Genomic DNA, 19,624 nt, shown 5'->3' with positions numbered 1-19,624 from the left:
TGTGCACTTACTTGCCAGTTCTTCTCCCACTGTCCAATAAGCCTCCCTATTGGACCAGTGTAGGACAGTCAGACAAGCTGAGCTGCACCTGAGCACAATAAGCAGACCTAACCAATATATCCTGCTCCCTGGTAGGCAGAGAGCACTCTAAGTTTTACCTGACCATCTTCCTGGTATGCAGAAATACCAAAAACTATAGTCGCTCTTCAGCACCTACCTAGGAGTGTGCTACGTACGCTATAAGAAAATCAGGCGAACAGTTGTTCGGTTTTTCTTGATGTTTCACAGCAAGTCGGAACCAAGGGTGGAAATAATGTACAAAAATTCTCATACGACAAAGGCTTTTGGTCATCGTTTCTGATTATGTACAGCCTTTCGTATCTGATTTTTATGGTATGAAAATGGTGCAAAAATGGTACACATTGAATTAAAATTGTTCGTAGATTGTTATGTAGATTTAATAACTTAATGTTAGGAGAATATTAATAGTGTAGGAAGGGGGTAGGTTTTTTTGTGTATTTATTTTGTCTAACTTAGTTAAAGATGAGATTGGATAAGGATGAATTAGAGGGGGTTCAGCAGATATTGAGGGCAGGGGGTGAGGAGGTGAGGAGCACTGGATTAAAAACTGTGTAGACCAAACACTTTTAAGAGAATGGGAGAGCTTAAAGTAAGTAGTTGGGGAAAGAGGGGCGCTCAAGAGTCTCAATAGTGATTTGTGAATAATGTTAGGGGGGCAATATTAACCTGGGAAGTGTCTCAGTGGTGTTTGGGAAGAAGGGAATAAATATTTGGGACATCGTCATATGTGTGGGAGGGACCTTTTTTTTCAAAAGTTATTGCCAAGCTTTATTTAGTGGAAAACGTTCTCCAATAAGTGGTCTGTCCCGGTAGTTGATGCTGCTGTTTCAATCTTAAACAAACATTTCACTGTACTGATTGCCAAAGCCCAGAGGGGGTATTCATCCTATTCTAGACCTAAAATCCTTTAACAAATTCCTTCAAATTCAAAAATGTTGCATGTATTCTTCAAGGTTGGTTATTTCCTCTCTTACAAGGAAATTCCTGACATACAACCAAGATGCCTATCTTCATATTCCCATTTATCCGCCCCATGAGCACTTTTCTCGCATTGCAGTATTGGAAAATGATTTCTAGTTTGTCACACTGACATTTGGCCTATATTCTGCTTCCAGAGTATTTATAAAGGTCCTAGCTCCTCTTCTTGCCTTTCTAAGGACTCAGGGCATTGAGGGCCAGATCCACAAACAGCCGCCGTAACTTAATTTTAGCCATTTAAGTTACACCGCCGCAAAATCTCTACCTAAGTGCCCGATCCACAAAGCACTTACCTAGAAATTTTGAGCGGTGTAACTTAAATCCGTCCGGCGCAAGGCGTTCCTAATTTGATGGGCCGAGTCCCATTTAAATTAGGTGCGCTCCCGTGCCGGACGTACTATGCATGCTCCCAACGTCATTTTCCCGACGTGCATTGCGCAAAATTACATTGCGCCGAGTTTTGTGAATCGCGCCGGGTAAAAAAGTTGCGTCGGGAAAAAAAAAGATACGGCGGAAAAAAAAAAAAAAAAGACAGCGTCGCGGGAAAGAAAGGTATACTTTTACAAGGTGTAATCAGTTTACACTTTGTAAAAGCAGTCCTATCTTTGCGTTTGCAAACTAACAACTTACAGAGACTTCACGAAGGGAAACCGCTTCGTGGATCTCCGTAAGTGCTAATTTGCATACCCGAAGCGGCATTTCGACGAGTAATGCCCCCAGCGGCGGCCGCGGTACTGCATCCTAAGATCCGACAGTGTAAGTCCCTTACACATGTCGGATCTTCTGCCTATCTATTGGAAACTGATTCTGTGGATCAGTTCCAAAGATAGAAACAGGGATACGACGGCGTATCAGTAGATACGCCGGTGTATCCCTTTTGAGGATCTGGCCCTGAGTTCATAGGTAGGTTATCTGGACTCTTGAAGGACTCCTCTCCCTTCCAGCTATATGTGAACATCCACAGGAAAATTCAGCTACTCCAGGTATTCAGTTGGGGGATCAACTTCCAAAAATCTGTTCTGCAGCCCTCTCCATCTGAAACATTTGGGTCTGATTCAAGATGCATTCCAAGCAAAGGTTTTCCTTCAATACAGGAAAATTCTCTAAAAACTCACGCTCAAGAAATAAGGTTGAAGGGCACATCCTTTTGTGATAATCTCCATTAGAGTTCTAGGATTCATTGTAGCCCCCTGGCCGAGGTAGCCAGAATCGCAGAAGGTGATTTACCATGGTTTTCCTCCTTTCTTGAAAACCGATCACAAATAGTGAAACTGGGATCTTTCACGTCGGAAAAATGCATGGTGCCATGTGGAGTCCCCCAAGGATCCCCCCTGTCACCGGTGCTGTTCAACATCTATCTTCGCCCTCTCTTTGATATTATCAGTAGCCAAGAACTACTTTATCACTCTTATGCAGACGATACGCAACTGTATTTTCGCATCTGCAACAAAAAGGATCATCATCTCAGTTTAGAGAAATGTCTCTCATCGATAGAAAACTGGATGACTAAGAGTTATCTCAAACTCAATAGATCCAAAACAGAACTTCTTATGTTTCACGCCAGCCGAAAGAGTCAACTGGCAACAACCTGGACACCACCGCCCATTCTGGGCCAAATCATCACCCCTAGCTCCAAAGTCAAAAGTCTAGGAGTCATTTTTGACACCTTCATGACAATGGACGCACAAATAGGGTCAGTAGTCAGTGGATCGCACCATTTGTTGCGCCTACTACGCAGACTTATTCCATTTATCCCCAAAGAAGACGTAGCAGTCGTGGTGGGAACAATCGTGAATTCCAGACTGGACTATGCAAATGCCCTTTACCTCGGGCTCCCAAAGTACCAAATCGTTCGTCTGCAAGTCGTACAGAATACGGCCGCCAGACTGGTGACTGGGAAAAGGACATGGGAATCAATCTCACCTTCGCTGAGAACCCTTCACTGGTTGCCAGTAAAAGACAGAATTGTATTTAAAGCACTCTGCCTAACACATAAGTGCATCCATGGGAAGGCTCCACAATATCTTTGCGACAAGATAGAGCCTCACAATTCTAATCGCGTTCTGCGATCCACTGACCAAAATCTGGTCAAGGTTCCAAAAACCAAATACAAGTCCAAAGGAGAAAGAAGGTTTGCTTTTCAAGGTCCGAGACTATGGAATGCTTTACCAACCAGCGTTCGGTTGGAGGAAAACCACCTGACTTTCAGAAGACGGATAAAAACTCTGCTCTTTTGATGTCATGAGACACGAAACATCAAGCGCCCAGAGGCGATTCAGTTCGCATGTGCCGCGCTATATAAGTTTTTCATTCATTCATTCATTCATTTTGAGGCAATTCCATTCTCTCATTTCCATTTAAGGCCATTCCAGCACAACATTTGTTGATCTTGAAAAAGCATGCTTCTTCTCTCGACTTACCTAACCTACATGCTTCTGTCCAGCCAAGCAAGGATTTATATAGCTTGGTGGATTTCCAGTCCAGCCTTAATAGGGAAGCCCTTCCTTTCTTCCATTTCACTGGAAAGTGATAACAACAGATGCCAGTCTTTCAGGCTAGGGAGTAGTGTTCCAGTACCTCACAGTCCAGAGAATGTGGTCATTGATGAAAGCCAAACTCTCCAACATCTTGGAGCTCAGAGCAGTAAGACTGTCTCTACAACTCTGGACCCCCTTCTGCAAAAAAGAAAGAAAAGAAGGGCGCACCGACCTAGTGCATTGCCATAAAAAGGTCTTGTTGAATAAAATAAAAGCAAAAGTCCTCCTCACAAAGAGAGCTTGAATACACGCTTATCAAAACAATCAGACTGGTCTCTTGGACCCGATGATGCCGAGGAGCGGATGGTACCCCAACGGCGGAACGCCTGACGCGTTTCTGGGGCGCACCCCTTTTTCGGAGCGTAAAAGGTCTATTATAGCCCTCTCCTAATTGCCCTCAAATATATATGTGTTTGCACATGTGCAGTGGAATCCAACGTCAGGTAGCCATCAATTGACCAGTCCCACCCCTTAGTCATAGCCACTCCCACCCGAGGGGATTAAACTCCTAGGTGACCACCTCCATCAAGCAAAGACAACCCATCAAGCCACGGTCAGGAAATGTCACTGGCATGGCCTACATCCACCACTAAGAGGGCACCAGGAGTCATGCAACCTTAAAGAAAGAAAACCAGATCATCTTATCAATGGGAAATTACTTCTAACAATTTCTGCATTCCACATCACAGAAAAGGACAACTTGAAAGAAGATTACCTCAGCCACTTGGATCAAGGTAAATGGACCCTTCATCCTGATATCTTCAACCTCATATGTCAGAAATGGGAGACGTCAGATATGTATATCCTGACCTCCAGATTCAACAACAAACTAGTACTCTATTTGTGGCCAGGTCCAAAGATCCTGTAGCACTGGCATCAGATAATAATCCCCTGGTATCAGTTTAGACTAATCTATACTCTCCCTCCAATGCATGTTCTACTTCTTCTGCTCCAAAAAAAGGAGGAAAAAAAAGATGGTGACTCTGACTGCACTGAACTGATCCAGAAGGACATGGTACACAGATAAACTCAGATTACTAGAAGAGGACACCCGGCCTCTTCCCAACAGACCAGACCTGCTGTCCCAGGGACCTTTGTTCTATCCTACTTCTAACTAACTTTAACCCCCTCCTGCATGGCTTATTGTAATATGACAGCCGAGCAGGAGCCCTATGATCCTGTGAGAACATCATATGATGTCCTCCCCTGCTGATTCCGATCTCACACTAACAGCACAATACGAGTCATGTTAGTGGTTGTGACAGACCTAGCCAGGACAGAGGCTTTTGGAGAGGACTCAATGCTAGTCTCTTGCCTTCCGATTATGGGCCTGGCAGACGGACCTGGAACCTTAAGACTACTTTTCCAACAACCTTGAGTTGACCCGTTCGGGGTCCCACTGTGGCTGTTGGACTGTTTTCCGAGGGGGGAGTATTGTCATGAACCTTGGAATACTGAAGCATTTCTCCTTTGAATCTATTACACAGTGGTGGGTCTTCATGGTCTGGAAGAGAAGCATTGTTCTGTGTTTGACTGTTTGTTTATGTACTTTAATTACCCCCTGGGGTTTCTGTGTCATTACACATATCAGTCCTCCTATTCAAGCTATTGGACTAATACCTGCTGACCCTGTTTCAAGTCCTCATTTGCATGGCCAAGAGGACCTAATTGAGAACTACAATGTACTTTACAATTGACCAATAGGAAAGTGGTTGTTGAGGGCAGGGTGTTCAAACTGCTATGTATAAAAGAGTGTGTGCGTCCAATAAAACAGATTCCTGTTTGAACTTACAAACAGCCTGCCTGAAGTTTGTTCTGAGCTATCACAAATGGATTTGAATGGCACATAGCTGTAGTTCGAATCCCGGAGCATCGGATGACCGAACCATCAGTTGTTGTGATCTGATCCAATAGTAGCAGAGGAGTGTCGGGAGAGTGGAACCGAGCGAGCAAGGGGCTCGTTACAGTGGTATTCTGTGGTCATCCTGTGTATGGATATATCACTGTCTCTACACATGGAGGACAAAATTAGGGGGTCTACTCCATTATTAAAATGTTCCTTAAAAAATCCAGCTGAAGGTAAGCAAAGGGCTTCATCCAGCCCACAGGCCGTAGTTTGGAGACCAATGATGAAGGGAATAGTTATATTCATTCCTGGGGGGAAATTAAATTTTCTACTTTTTTTTTCCTACAGATTATCTTATAATCAGCTGACAGACAGTTCCTGCCCCCACCTGGCATCTGGAATAAGAAATACCCAGATACTGAGGAGACTAAACCTGTCTGATAACAATCTGGAGGGTCCTCATTTCAGGGAACTGATGGAAGCTCTGACAACAAGCCGGATAGAGGAATTACTGTGAGTATAACATGACTAACTGGGACAGATTAGCATTTTAACCAAAAAAATAATAAAACTATTGAAAACATTAAGTATCTTTTTTTGCACTTCCTAAGTAGCCAAATATAGACTGTTGTCTAAATCTTAGAACCTTATCACACTGTTATTCTCTACAAAATAATTTATTTTTTTCTTATAAAAGCTACATATTTAAACATTACATTTAGTCTGGTACTTATTAAAATAGATAAGATAGTAAAATGTGATATACTGGATTAATCTGTTCTGGCTGCTATGAGCAATCAGAGGCTCGTTCAAATTTCTTTAGTTGTATATACAGTGCCTTGAAAAAGTATCCACATTTTTGTAATGTTATAACTAAAAACGTAAATGTATTTTATTGGCATTTTATGTGATAGACCAACACAAAGTGGCACATAATTGTGAAGTGGAAGGAAAATGATAAATGGTTTTTGAAATGGTTTACAAATAAATATCTAAAAAGTGTGGGGGGGGGGGGGATTTGTGCATTTTTATTCAGCCCCCCTGAGGCAATACTTTATAGGATAACCTTTTGCTGCAATTACAGCTCTAAGTCTTTTTGGGAATGTCTTTACCAGCTTTGCACTTTCTTATTTGCAAAATATCTCAAGCTCTATCAGATTGGATGGAGAGCATCTGTGAACAGCAAATTTCAAGTCTTGCCACAGATTCTCAATTGGATTTAGGTCTGGACTTTGGCTGGGCCATTCTAACACATGAATATGCTTTGGTGTAATTCCATTGTAGCTCTGGCTGTACGTTTAGGGTCATTGTCCCAAGCAGGAAGGTGAACCTTCGCCCCAGTCTCAAGTCTTTTGCAGACTCTAACATGACTTCTTATGTCTTTCTTTTAACAATGGCTTTCTTCTTGTCACTCTTCCATAAAGGGCAGATTTGTGGAGAGCACCACTAATAGTTGTCCTGTGGACAGATTCTCCCACCTGAGCTGTGGATCTCTGCAACTCCTCCACAGTTACCATGGGCCTCTTTCCATTTTCCGGTGATGGATTGAACAGAGCGCCGAGATGTTTAAAGATTGGGATATTTTTCTATAACCTAACCCTGCTTCAAACTTCTCCACAACGTTATCCCTGACCTGTCTGGTGTGTTCCTTGGATTTTTCATAATGCTGTTTGTTCACTAAGGTTCTCTAACAAACCTCTGAGGGCTTCACAGAATAGCTGTATTCATACTGAGATTAAATTACACACAGGTGGACTTTATTTACTAATTAGGTGACTTCTGAAGGTAATTGGTTCCACTAGATTTTAGTTAGGGGTATCTGAGTAAAGGCGGCTGAATACAAATGTATGCCACACTTTTCACATATTTATTTGTAAAGAAAATTGAAAAACATTTATCATTTTCCTTCCACTTCACAATTATGTGCCACTGTGTGTTGGTCTATCACATAAAATCCCAATAAAATACATTTCGGTTTTGGGTTGTAACATGACAAATTTTGGAAAATTTGAATTTTTCAAGGCACTGTAACCATCCACTATTCAGTTTTGAAGATCTCCCCATTTCTGCTGATCTTTTATTCAGTGTTGGGGGCTCTCCCCATTATTGCATATGTAATATTCAATGTCAGAAATCTGCCTAATACTTCTTATAATTATAGAGCTCTTATCAGGAGAAACAAATAGAATATCCAATAAAAATCATCCCATCCAATCACTAGCAATGCTAATATGATTTATGCATCATACACAAGGAGATTATAGCACAGTACGAGTCAGTGGTATTCTGTGCTCATCCTGTGTATGGAGATATCATTGTCTCCACACGTGGAGGACAATATTGGGTGTCTACTCCATTATAAAAAATTTCTTATGAAATTCTATTTATTGAAGTTTTAATTGACATTTTAAAAAGTGATCTCAAATTCTTCACATAAGGAAAAAATACTTTCAATACATAGTGAGAATAATGTGATTTTTGACCTACCTGTAAAATCTTTTTTTATTGTACATTAGTGCATCACAGGACACAGGAGTGCTAATTCTTGGACTGTTGGGTTAGAATTAGGGGTGCAACGGATCAAAAAACTCACGGTTCGGATCGTTCCTCCGATCAGAGTCACGGATCGGATCATTTTTCGGCTCACCACCATATATAAACCCCACTGTAATGTCCACATCTCCCCCCACTGTAATGTCCACCACATCTCCCACCACTGTAATGTCCACCACATCTCCCCCCACTGTAATGTCCACCACATCTCCCCCCACTGTAATGTCCACCATATCTCCCCCACTGTAATGTCCACCACATCTCCCTCACCACCACTGTAATGTCCACCACATCTCACCCACTGTAATGTCCACCACATCTCCCACCACTGTAATGTCCACCACATCTCCCCCCACTGTAATGTCCACCACATCTCCCCCCATTGTAATGTCCACCATATCTCCCCCACTGTTATGTCCACCACATCTCCCCCACCACCACTGTAAACTGTCCACCACATCTCACACACTGTAATGTCTCCCACTGTAATGTCCCCCACATCTCACACACTGTAATGTCCACCACATCTCCCCCATCAGTCTGCCACTCTGGGGAGCTCACCTAGGCCGCCGCTGGGTGTACTAAGATGCCCACTGCTCCGGAGCCACGGCCTTTCCTATGGGCTCAATCCGCGGATCGCATGGTGTGCAGATCCCAAAAATTTGCTAATTTAGCTAAAAATACTAAATTAAAATGAAACCTCTACCCACACTCTCAGTCTAACAGGTTGCTCAAAGGCCACCACCAACAGGGGCACTAGCACTTTACACAAAGCAGATCTGTGAACTGGCTCAATCTCTACCTTTTGGTGCCCACAAAGTTCTCTGGGACCAGGCTTTGTCTCAGCGGACCATGGTCCTGGACCTGTAAAGCACTTCACCAGCTTACTAACAGATGCACCCACCTGCCAAAGTGAGGGACACATGCTGGATCCAATTTCAATGCAGCTTACAGTCTTTCTCCAATTTTCCACTGGGATCATGGCACAGTCTCTCTGGGATATAACCATCAATAAAGACTGATCTGGAAAACTGTCACTGCTATAGAGTTCAGAGACAGGTTCATCATCTATGGGCACTGAAGCTGAGGCAATGCTAGAAGTGGGAGGGGTTATTCTGGGTGATTTAAATCTTTGCTATTTGCCAGTGACCAATCACCTGGAAGTGCAGCATGATCCAATAGTCTGAGAAGGAACTCTCTTTTAATTAAGAAAGTTATATTCATTCCTGGAGGAGAAATGAGCTTTCTTCGTAACAGTCTTCTCTTTTTCTACAGTTTGCGTTATAATCACTTGACAAACAGTTCCTGCCCCCACCTGGCATCTGGAATAAGAAATAACCAGACATTGAGGACACTGGACCTGTCATATAACACCCTAGAGGGTCCTCATTTCAGGGATCTGATGGAAGCTCTGACAACAAGTCAGATAGAGAAATTACAGTGAGTATAACAGAACTGACTGGGACAATAATAATAATAATATTCTGGGACATTTTAATGTTTGGTCGATTACGTCTTCTGGGGGTCCCTGGCTGTTTGTTTACATATAGCAACTAGGAAAGTGAGAGAGCAATTGTTTTCTCACCTTGCAAACAGGCTTGATTTGGGTCAAACATACAATTGACCCAATCCCAAATTTCAACTTTAATTCCAACCATGAAAAAAATTCTGATAATGTAAACAAAATTATTCTAATTTTGGATTCCCTAAGTAGCCAATCTCGGACTGTTGTCAAAATATTAGAATCTTAACACATTCTGTTATCATCTATAAAAATTGACTTTTTCTAAAAACTTTAAACATTTTAACAATTAATCTAGTCTGGAATGTATTAATAGTTACATGCATTCCTGTGGGAGAAATTCATTTTCTTCTGGTAACATTCTTCTCTTCTTCTACAGTTTAGTTGAGAATCAGCTGGCAGACAGTTCCTGCCCCCACCTGGTATCTGGAATAAGAAATAACCAGACACTGAGGACACTGAACAAACAAAAAGCCGCGCCAAGCTGATATAAGTGATAAACCTCTCCTTTAAGGAATGGAAATTAGCAGAAAGTCCAAAGAGAGTCTTTATACTCATAGGCAAAAGCTACTGTTGTGATATTCAAAGAAAACGATTCCTTAGAAAGTTGCTAGTGCTGAAATAATGGATCTTTCAATCACCCGGTGACATGTAAACAAATCGTGAGGTCCCTCCACCGAGAATAATGAGCCTCTTACCAGATGGCAAGTAACCAGAGCAGTTGGCTATAGCCCAGCCACGGCCTTTGGGTTCCCCAGAAGTCACAGGACAAAATCAACAGCGTCACGACCGTTTCTGAATCGATCGCTCCACCAGCAGGACACACAATAGTTACATGCATTCCTGTGGGAGAAATTCATTTTCTTCTGGTAACATTCTTCTCTTCTTCTACAGTTTAGTTGAGAATCAGCTGGCAGACAGTTCCTGCCCCCACCTGGTATCTGGAATAAGAAATAACCAGACACTGAGGACACTGATCCTGTCTAATAACATTCTGAATGGTCCTCATTTCAGGAATCTGATGGAAGCTCTGACAACAAGCCGGATAGAGAAATTACAGTGAGTATAACAGGACTGACTGAGATAATAAGTCTGAGACAATACAGTCCTGGATGGGAGCCAATTATTTAAAACTAAACGGCTCCAAAACTGAATGTATCATCATTAGCACTCAGAGCAAAACCAGCTTGACTGACTTTCCCTCTTGGCCGGTCTCGTTTATTCCATCTCCATCTCTGGCCACCCAAGTTTGGGACTTGGGAATCATTTTGGATTCCAAATTGACACTAAAGGCAGAGGTAAATCAGGTGTTAAGTTTGTGTTACTACCAACTGAAACTTCTGCATTCCACATTTCATTTCATTGATGAAGCGGATAAATTCCCCATGGTCAATGCTTTTATCGGCAGTCGGCTGGACTATTGTAATGCTTTGTATATGGGGCTTCCAAAAACCCTCTTGCACAAACTTCAGCTGATTCAAAACTCCGCAGCTAGGTTATTAACGGGTGTGGGTCACCGGGACCACATTACACCTTCTTTAAAAGCCCTGCACTGGCTACCCGTTGCTGAACAGGTTTTGTTTAAAGTGGGTTGTATTGTGCATAAAGCCATCCATGGGAAAGGCCCAGGGTACCTGCAGGAAAAATTCACCTACTACGCTCCTAGCAGATCATTGAGATCTGCTAATCAGGCTAATTTGATCGTCCCTAAATTCAAAAAAACTAAATGCGGAGGGAGGACGTTGGATGTACAAGGATCACCATTTTGGAATTCCTTACCTCTATATATGAGACTTGAGAATGATCTATTAAAGTTTAGGAAGTTTTTAAAAACGTTTTTATTTTTTCAAGCGTATGGCCCTATTTAGGGTCAGACATTAGTATTGTTTTTAAGTCTTTTTAAATTTTGTTACGTGGTTTTATGATTGTTACTGTCTACTAGAATGAGAGATCGTTTTCTGTATATGGATATGTTGGTTTTATGAGCGCATCGAGGCCTTTGGGTAAAGACTGCGCTCTCAATAAGCATTTTAATAAATAAATAAATACATTTAATAATTTTCTGGGACAGTTTTACATTCCAGTCATGAAAAATTCTGATACTGTAAACAAAATTGTTCTAATTTTTTGGTTTTGTAAGTAGCCAATGCCAGACAGTTGTCTAAATTTTAGAATCTTATCACATATTTATTTATAAACAATTTTGAAAACCATGTATAATTTTCCTTCCACTTCACAATTATGTGCCACTTTGTGTTGGTCTATCACATAAAATACATTTAAGTTTTTTGATTGTAACATGACAACATTATGAAAATTTCAAGGGGTATGAATACTTTTTCAAGGCACTGTATGCTCACCTTTTCCACCTCTTCCTCCATTCATAAAAAATGTACTATAGCTTCTATCAATAAAAAAAAAGAACTCTATGAATGGAGGATGGGTGGATAAATGCAAGGTCTACCTCTTCCATTTATAGACCACTTTTCATTTTTGGAAGCTATAGTACAGCTTCTATAAATGGAGGAGGGGGTGGAAACAACAGGCATAGTCAGCACATTTGACAAGTGCCTTATTATCCCCTGCAGCACCAGAAGAATACTGGTGAGAGGCTGAAGATTTCAACTAAGACAGAAGCCAGTGGCACAAGGGACACTTCCCCTTTAACAATATGTTCTGTCCCGAGTGCTGTTTTTTTTTTAATTAAAGTGGAAGTAAACCCTTCAATTTGATAGTTACAAAAACAGTTAACATGCCAGAAATGCTAGCTGTCACATTTGTTTGTGCTCTCAGCCAAACTGCCAAACCATCCAATGGCTGGTTTCATAACAGGTCACATGTACAGCATCATGGCAGTTGCAGATTAAACAGAGGTCAAAATGGCCGCTTCCTTGACTGAAAAAAATAGGAGGGTTTACTTCCACTTTAACTAAATCTAGGCTTTAATGTTTCCATTTTAAAAGCTGTTAGAAAAAGTCTATTTGAAGCCCTCTGTTCTGTTTGCTATGGTAAAGAGCACTCTAACTGATCTTATGATTAATGAGAATGTCAAGTATTCTAAAGGATTCTCACTCAAAATGTATCAAGGTATGGTCACCCACTTTGCATCCAAACAGCTTGGACCTTTCCTAAGAACTGATTTGTTATCATCTATGAAATAGACTTTTTCTGGTACAAACGCGCAGGGGTACAGCATAGTGAACATAACAGGATGGCGTGGACTGGGGAAGTCTGATCAAATAACTTTTTATAGTTTAGATATTAACTGGGCGACCTAGTGGAGTAAGGCTGCTTTCACATTGAGGCGTGCAGCCGCGGTGACGGTATAGCCGCGCTATTTGTAGCGCGGCTATACCGTCGTATTTACAGCGATATTCGGGCACTAGCGGTGAGGTTTTAACCCCCGCTAGCGTCCGAAAAAGGGTTAATACCGCGGTATTACCACGCTTTCCCATTGATTTCAATGGGAAGGCGCGGTATAGGAGCGGTGAACACACCGCTCCTATACCGCGGTAAAGATGCGGCTAGCAGGACTTTTGGAGCGCTCCTGCTAGCGCACCGCTTCAATGTGAAAGCCTTCTGGCTTTCACATTGAACACTACAGGGCAGGTTTTTTTATGCGGTATAGCAGCGCTATTTTTAGCGCTGTACCGCATGAAAAACGCCTCAATGTGAAAGGGGCCTAAACAAAAGGTCCATATAGATCACAAGGCCTAAGGGCCATCTAACAGGGTTTACAGGTGCACTGGTTACTGGCAGAGGGCAATGCGTGTACTGGTCTATGGGACCCCCACAGCACAGGTCAGGGTTCATAATCTGTAGAGAGGTACAAAAAAAATTGGGCTCTAGCAACAGTGGCCCCTTGCCAACCAGGGATAGGCCCCGACACTGAGGACCCAGGGTCACCCTAGTGAAAAGAGACAGAGGGCAGTCAAAAAGGCGATCTCGCAGTGAAAGAGAGAAGAAAAAGAGAAAAAGACAAAGAAGCAAGGATCGGGATAGAAAAAAGAGGAAGGGGGAGAGGGAGGAGGAAAAGTCCTGCATGAGGGGGAAGTAACAAATTAGTTCTTAGGAAAGGTCCAAGCTGTTTGAATGCAAAGTGGGTGACCATACTTTGAGAAATTTAGAGTGAGAATCCTTTAGAAGACTTGACATTCTCATTAATCATAAGATCAGTTAGAGTGCTCTTTACCATAGCAAACAGAACAGAGGGCTTTAAATAGACTTTTTCTAACAGCTTTTTAAAATGGAAACATTAAAGCCTAGATTTAGTTAATTAAAAAAAAACAGCACTCGGCACAGAACATATATTTAAAGGTTTGCTTTGCTACATTTTTATAGAGATTGACAAATTGTTTCAAAATTTTTGGTCTTTTTTGTTTAGCAGAAAATTCAAAAACCCAGTGGTGATATAATACCACCAAAATAAAGCTCTATTTGTGTGAAAAAAATAATAATCATAAAAATTTAATTTGCGTACAGTGTTGTATGATTAAAGCAAATTGTCACTCAAGTGATAGCAGTGAAAGCTGAAAATTGGCCTAGGCAGGAAGGGTAAATTAATTTTCTTCCAATGAGATTCTTCTCTTCTTCTACAGATTGGAAAATAATGACCTAACAGATAATTCCTGCCCCCACCTGGCATCTGGAATAAGAAATAACCAGACACTGAGGACACTGAGCCTGTCATATAACAATCTGGAGGGTCCTCATTTCAGGGATCTGATGGAAGCTCTGACAACAAGCCTGATAGAGGAATTACTGTAAGTATAACAGGGCTGACTGAGAAAATAATATTTGATGACCATTTACATTAAAATCAATTAAAAATTTGGCAAAACAAAAAAGAGTGATGTTTGGTCTCCATACATGGCAAATCACTGAAAGTTGTCTTGTTCTTGGAAATAAATAACACCATGAAATAGACTTTTCCGAAAATCTTGGTAAAGTCTCATTTATTTAGATAATTAGGTAAATTGACGTGTTTATAGATGGCCATACACTAGGGAATCTGGTCTTACAGAAGTGAGCAATTAAAGCCTCATATTCCCTTTATTTTATTTGACCATCTGCTATTCAATGTCAGTAGATCACCTCCATTACTGCACATCTGCTATTTTTTTTTAATAAATATAAATAAATTCTCAGATGGAAACAATCCCATCCAGTCACTAGTAATGCAGGGTTTGACAAATTTGCTTGGAATCCAGGAGCCAGCTAAAAAAGTTAGGAGCCAGAAAACGCGCCCCGTCCCGCCAAGCAGAATCGAACGCATACGTGAGTAGTGCCCGCATATGTAAATGGTATTCAAACCACACATGTGAGGTAGCGCCGCGATTGGTAGAGCGAGAGCAATAATTCTAGCCATAGACCTCCTCTGTAACTCAAAACATGCAACCTGTAGAATTTTTTAAACGTTGCCTATGGAGATTTTAAAGGGTAAAAGTTTGTCGCCATTCTACGAGCGGACGCAATTTTGAAGCGTGACATGTTGGGTATCAATTTACTCGGCGTAACATTATCTTTCACAATATAAAAAAAATTTGCTAACTTTACTGTTGTTTTATTTTTTAATTAAAAAAAGTGTAAGACCGATGCGCAAATACGGTGTGACAGAAAGTATTGCAACAACCGCCATTTTATTCTCTAGGGTGTTAGAATAAAAAATATATATAATGTTTGGGGGCTCCAATTAGAGAGAAGGAGATGACAGTGAAAACACTGGGGAAGCTCCATTAGAATTGCTGGTTTTCTTGTCATGCCAACGGCCACCACAAAATGGCGCCAGGTCGCAGAAGGAAGCTTAGGCCTGCAGAAGGCCGCAAAGCCGCGACCTCAATTACCGGCCGGGGGAGGTGGGGGCAAAACGGAGACAAAGGATGTGGTATCCTGTGTCTCCGTGTGCCCCCACCTTCCCCGCCGTGTGATCGCTTAGGGCCGCGCCGACCGGTAATTGAAGCTGCGGCTTTGCGGCCTTCTGCAGGACTAAGCTTCCCCAGGCGCCAGGTCACTAATTTTAGTTGCAATTGCAACCGGGTGCCCGGATTTTGTCGAACCCTGTAGTAATGTCGTACCTCCTAACCATCCCTGATTTGCTGGGACTGTCTCGGAAATTGGTCCCTGTCTTTGAGTCCTGGTGAATCAGGGCTAAGTGCAACAGTGTGTATGGCATCCGCCAACTGGCATCTCTCCCCGCCAGTCCAGCTGCCTCTGACACACACGCACAGTGCAGAATAGAGTGCACTGAACACCCTCCTCCTCTTGCTGTGATATTTTGTTTTCCTGTACAGAGGAGGAGGCAGGGAGCAAGTGCTCCACTCTTGCAGAACGGCGATCTGAGGTCTGTGTAAGTGACACATGACGGAAAGCTCCGCCTACTGATCCCTGGACTTTAAGAGCAGAGATAGAGCTACCTGCTGTCAGCCTGAAGGTACCTGGATGGGGGTCCCATTTGACCGGGAGAGGGTGGCAGTCATTGGGGAGTGTAAAGAGTAGAGGGGAGAAATATTGGGGGGTGTAAGAGTAAAGGGGGATAGACTTGGGGAATTTGTGCTAGGAGGGGGTGGGGGGATTTTGGTTAAGAGGAATGGGGGGGATTTGAACCCCTATTCTCTGCCCTACTGACCCCAAGTCCTCTGCCCTGCTGACCCCTGTACCCTGCCCTACTGACCCCCGGTCCTCTGCCCTGCTGACCCCTGTACCCTGATCTACTGAGCCACAGTCATCCACCTTGCTGACCCCTGTACTCGGGTCCTCCGTCCTGCTGACCCCTGTAGCCTGCCCCACTGTCCCCCTTTCTTCTGTCCTGCTGACCCCCCCTGTATGGTACCCTACTAACCCCATTTCTTCTGTCCTGCTGACCCCTGTACACTGCTCTACTGACCACCTGTCTTCCGTCCTAATGACCCTTGTACCCTGCCCTACTGACTCCCCCTGTCTTCCACCCTACTGACTCCTTGTTTTCCATCCTGCTGACCCCTTTACCCTGCTCTACTGAACCCCTGTCTTCCATCCTGCTGACTCGTTTACACTGCCCTACTGGCCCCCTATCTTTTGTCCTCTGCCCTTGTGATGTCTCTTCTCTGCCCTGCTGACCCCCATACACTGCCCTGCAGACCCTTCTCCTCTGCCATTCCTGTCCACCACACTCCTTAAACCCCTCCCACTGTTAAGAGTTTGGCCACATGCACTAGGCACACCGCAAATTATTCTTCCATCAAGTGACCCTCATTCCAAAGTTCAAAAGTTGGGAGGTACTGTATGGTAATGCTGATTCCGGCCTCACACTGTCTGCTGATACCATTCATGTTCCATACACAAGGACATTATAGCACAATACGAGTCATGTCAGTGGTATTCTGTGCTCATCCTGTGCATGGAGATATCACCGTCTCTACACATGGAGGACAATATTGGGGGTCTATTCCATTACAAGATTTTTCTTATAAAATTATTTTTCTTGGAGTTTTATAAAATGATCTAACATAAATAATTCCAATAAAGAGAAAAAAAGTAGAAACAACCAGGTGCACAACATATGAACAATTGCACCTGAGTGGCAGGAAGAGTGCATATAGCCCTTGTAACGGGTGGTTAAGTTCCAAAATCCAGGAAAAAAAGGCATAAATAAAAGAATAAAGTAATTGTAGGTGGCAGGCATCCCTAGCGCGTCCAAGACGCTGTAAAAAATGACAGAAAAGGAGAGGAGAGGGAGGCGCACCTAAGTGTAGTATTATTGCACAAGATACATTGCACTTACAAGATATAGGCAGAACACAAGCATTGTGTTAGGAAATCATCATCCTTGGAGGCTGCCACAGTCCAGTGTGTCTCCCGGGGTCCAGATGGAGGAAGCAAACAGGAAGTCTGGGTTGCTTCGCATGAACCACACAGGAGGAAGTGATGTCATCTAGATCATGGAAAGGACAGGAGGATAGCTGGCTACGTGCTAGGAGCTCACAGCTCCGTCTACTGGCCTCCGAGGATGATAATTTCCTAACACAATGCGTGTGTTCTGCCTACATCTTGTAAGTGCAATGTACCTTGTGCAATAAACTTTGTTACTAATACTACATGTATCGCCCCCTTACTTCCAGTATGGGCGCTACGCTAAAGTTAGTGAGAATGGGAGGGTTAGTTTACTCCCATTCACAATTTATGGAAATTTAGGCTGTTGTCATTTCAGAGCTATCCTGTGGGTCGGTCTGCGCTCCAGGGGTGCGTTACCACCCCTGGGTGACAGTTGGCACTAGAGGGGCTCTGCCAGACCCACCTTCTCCTCTGCAGCCAATCAGAGGTGTGTTTCCCTCGTTGGGCATGCTGGGAGGGGGTATATCTGTGGCAACCGCCATGAGTTGTTCGGTTCTGTGCGGGGCCCAAGTTCCAGGTGCGGTATCCACCTTCAGGGTACGCACATCCATGGGCCCTCGCCACCGTGGCCTGCTTCGCCGAGGTTGCGCATTATGCGGAGCCTCACCGTAACATTGAGAGGGGCCCCATCGGCTTGCTGGGTCCCAATCTTCTGCTGAAAGGATCCTAAGCCGGGAGCTGTACGGTGGGGAATCGGCTTGGGGAGAACCTAGAGATAGAGGTTGTTCCGGGAAGCCTAGACGAACCATCGAGGATCCAGTCACCACACTGCATGACAGGTATGCTCAAGCTGTCAGTTGGTGACACTATCTGAACTGACTGGGAGGATTTACTCAATCTTATCTTTATACTTCAAATTACTAAGCCTGTTGCAGAGGCTCTGAGTCAGGCCTGTGGCAGAGGTCTGTTTCCTCCCAGTGATCTGTAAGTGGCGCTCCGGCTGCCAGGCCTGTGATAATTGCCTGTCTGGGGGCACTTTACCCACCCTGATCTGGGGTGGCGACGAGCTGAGTCAAGTTTTTGCTGAGAGCAGGCTTGCTCTCTCTTCATATCCAAGGCCTGATACTAAAGTTCTCTTCTTGCTCATCAACCTTTCTCTATTGTGTGCCATGTTGATGTTGGCCGTGTTGGGCCTTGGAATAAAGCATTGAAAACCTATTGGATGTCTGGACACTTGCTCTTTATCTGCACTCACAAGTATCACCCCTAGATCAAGCCAAAAGGGTAACTTAATACGCCGATCCCAAACTAATCAGCGGCTCCTTTGGGGGTGGCGCTACACTTAGGTGCGCCTTACTTTCCCCTCCTTTTCAGTCCAATAAAGAGAAATTAGCTCCATTAAAGCAGAACTCCGGATAAAAAAAAAATTCCATGTCCTTGTTGCTGATCTCCTACCTTTACCAACTTTGCCATTAATGTTCTTCTGAGCTCTGTAGTTCCTTTGTAATAGGCTGCTAAACTTGCTGAAAAAACTTTATTGCCTTCTGACATCCTGTTTGTAAGACCGCTGGCTGATATCACTCTCCTCAGCTCAGCCAGTGTTTTGACATGCCCCCTTGTAGTCCTCTGAAAGCCAAGCAGGGAGTTTGATTTCCTGTAGTGAGCGGAGGGGGTCTTTCAGCCCTGGTCTGTGCCGCCCATGGAGGAGGTGTCCTCCTTCTTCTCTCTCCTCCCTCCTCCCTGCCAGCAATCCGCCCTCCACTCCACCCCCCGCTGCTCCCACCTGCTATCACCGTGCAGAGCGGGGGTTATTATCAGTAATTACTTGTATGACACAATGGGGATGTCCCGCTGTGTCAGGTATAGTATACTAGAACATAGATCGCTGATTTTCCGCCTCCTATCATTATTGGCACAGTGCGCTGCCAATCATAATGGGGTGGGGCATCAGAGATCTATGTTCTCGTATACTATACCTGACACAACGGGACATCCCCGCTGTCATACAAGTGATTACGGATAACGATCCCCGCTCTGCACTGGTGGGACTGATATGAGGCACTGGAATTAGCCATTGGTGGGATGGACATGAGGGACTGACATTTGGCTCTGGTGGTCCTTGACATTTGGCTCTGGTGGTCCTTGACATTTGGCTCTGGTGGTCCCTGACATTCGGCTCTGCTGGTCCCTGACATTCGGCTCTGGTGGTCCCTGATTCATGGGAAATGTAGTCTGATTACAGTTAGAGAGAGAGTGAGAGTGAGAGAAGAGGATATGATGCAATGACTGTAAATGGTA

The 19,624-nt window shown here is 43.6% G+C and overlaps 1 protein-coding gene across 1 annotated transcript in view; it reads left to right on the top strand.

Moving 5' to 3' along the window:
* The window catches only part of LOC120920162 (NACHT, LRR and PYD domains-containing protein 12-like), a 487,778-nt gene that overhangs the window by 456,062 nt on the left and 12,092 nt on the right, over window positions 1–19,624 (top strand). The window contains exons 16-19 of the mRNA XM_040332082.1: window positions 5,791–5,955; window positions 9,271–9,435; window positions 10,532–10,576; window positions 14,116–14,280. Of these exons, the coding sequence (XP_040188016.1) occupies window positions 5,791–5,955; window positions 9,271–9,435; window positions 10,532–10,576; window positions 14,116–14,280 (540 nt within the window). The remainder of the gene's footprint in view (window positions 1–5,790; window positions 5,956–9,270; window positions 9,436–10,531; window positions 10,577–14,115; window positions 14,281–19,624) is intronic.

The sequence above is a fragment of the Rana temporaria genome, chromosome 13 (assembly GCF_905171775.1).
Source record: "Rana temporaria chromosome 13, aRanTem1.1, whole genome shotgun sequence".
NCBI classification, from domain to species: domain Eukaryota; kingdom Metazoa; phylum Chordata; class Amphibia; order Anura; family Ranidae; genus Rana; species Rana temporaria.
The sequence above is the reverse complement of the archived record's forward strand: the minus strand, read 5'-3'. Positions and strand labels throughout refer to the sequence as shown.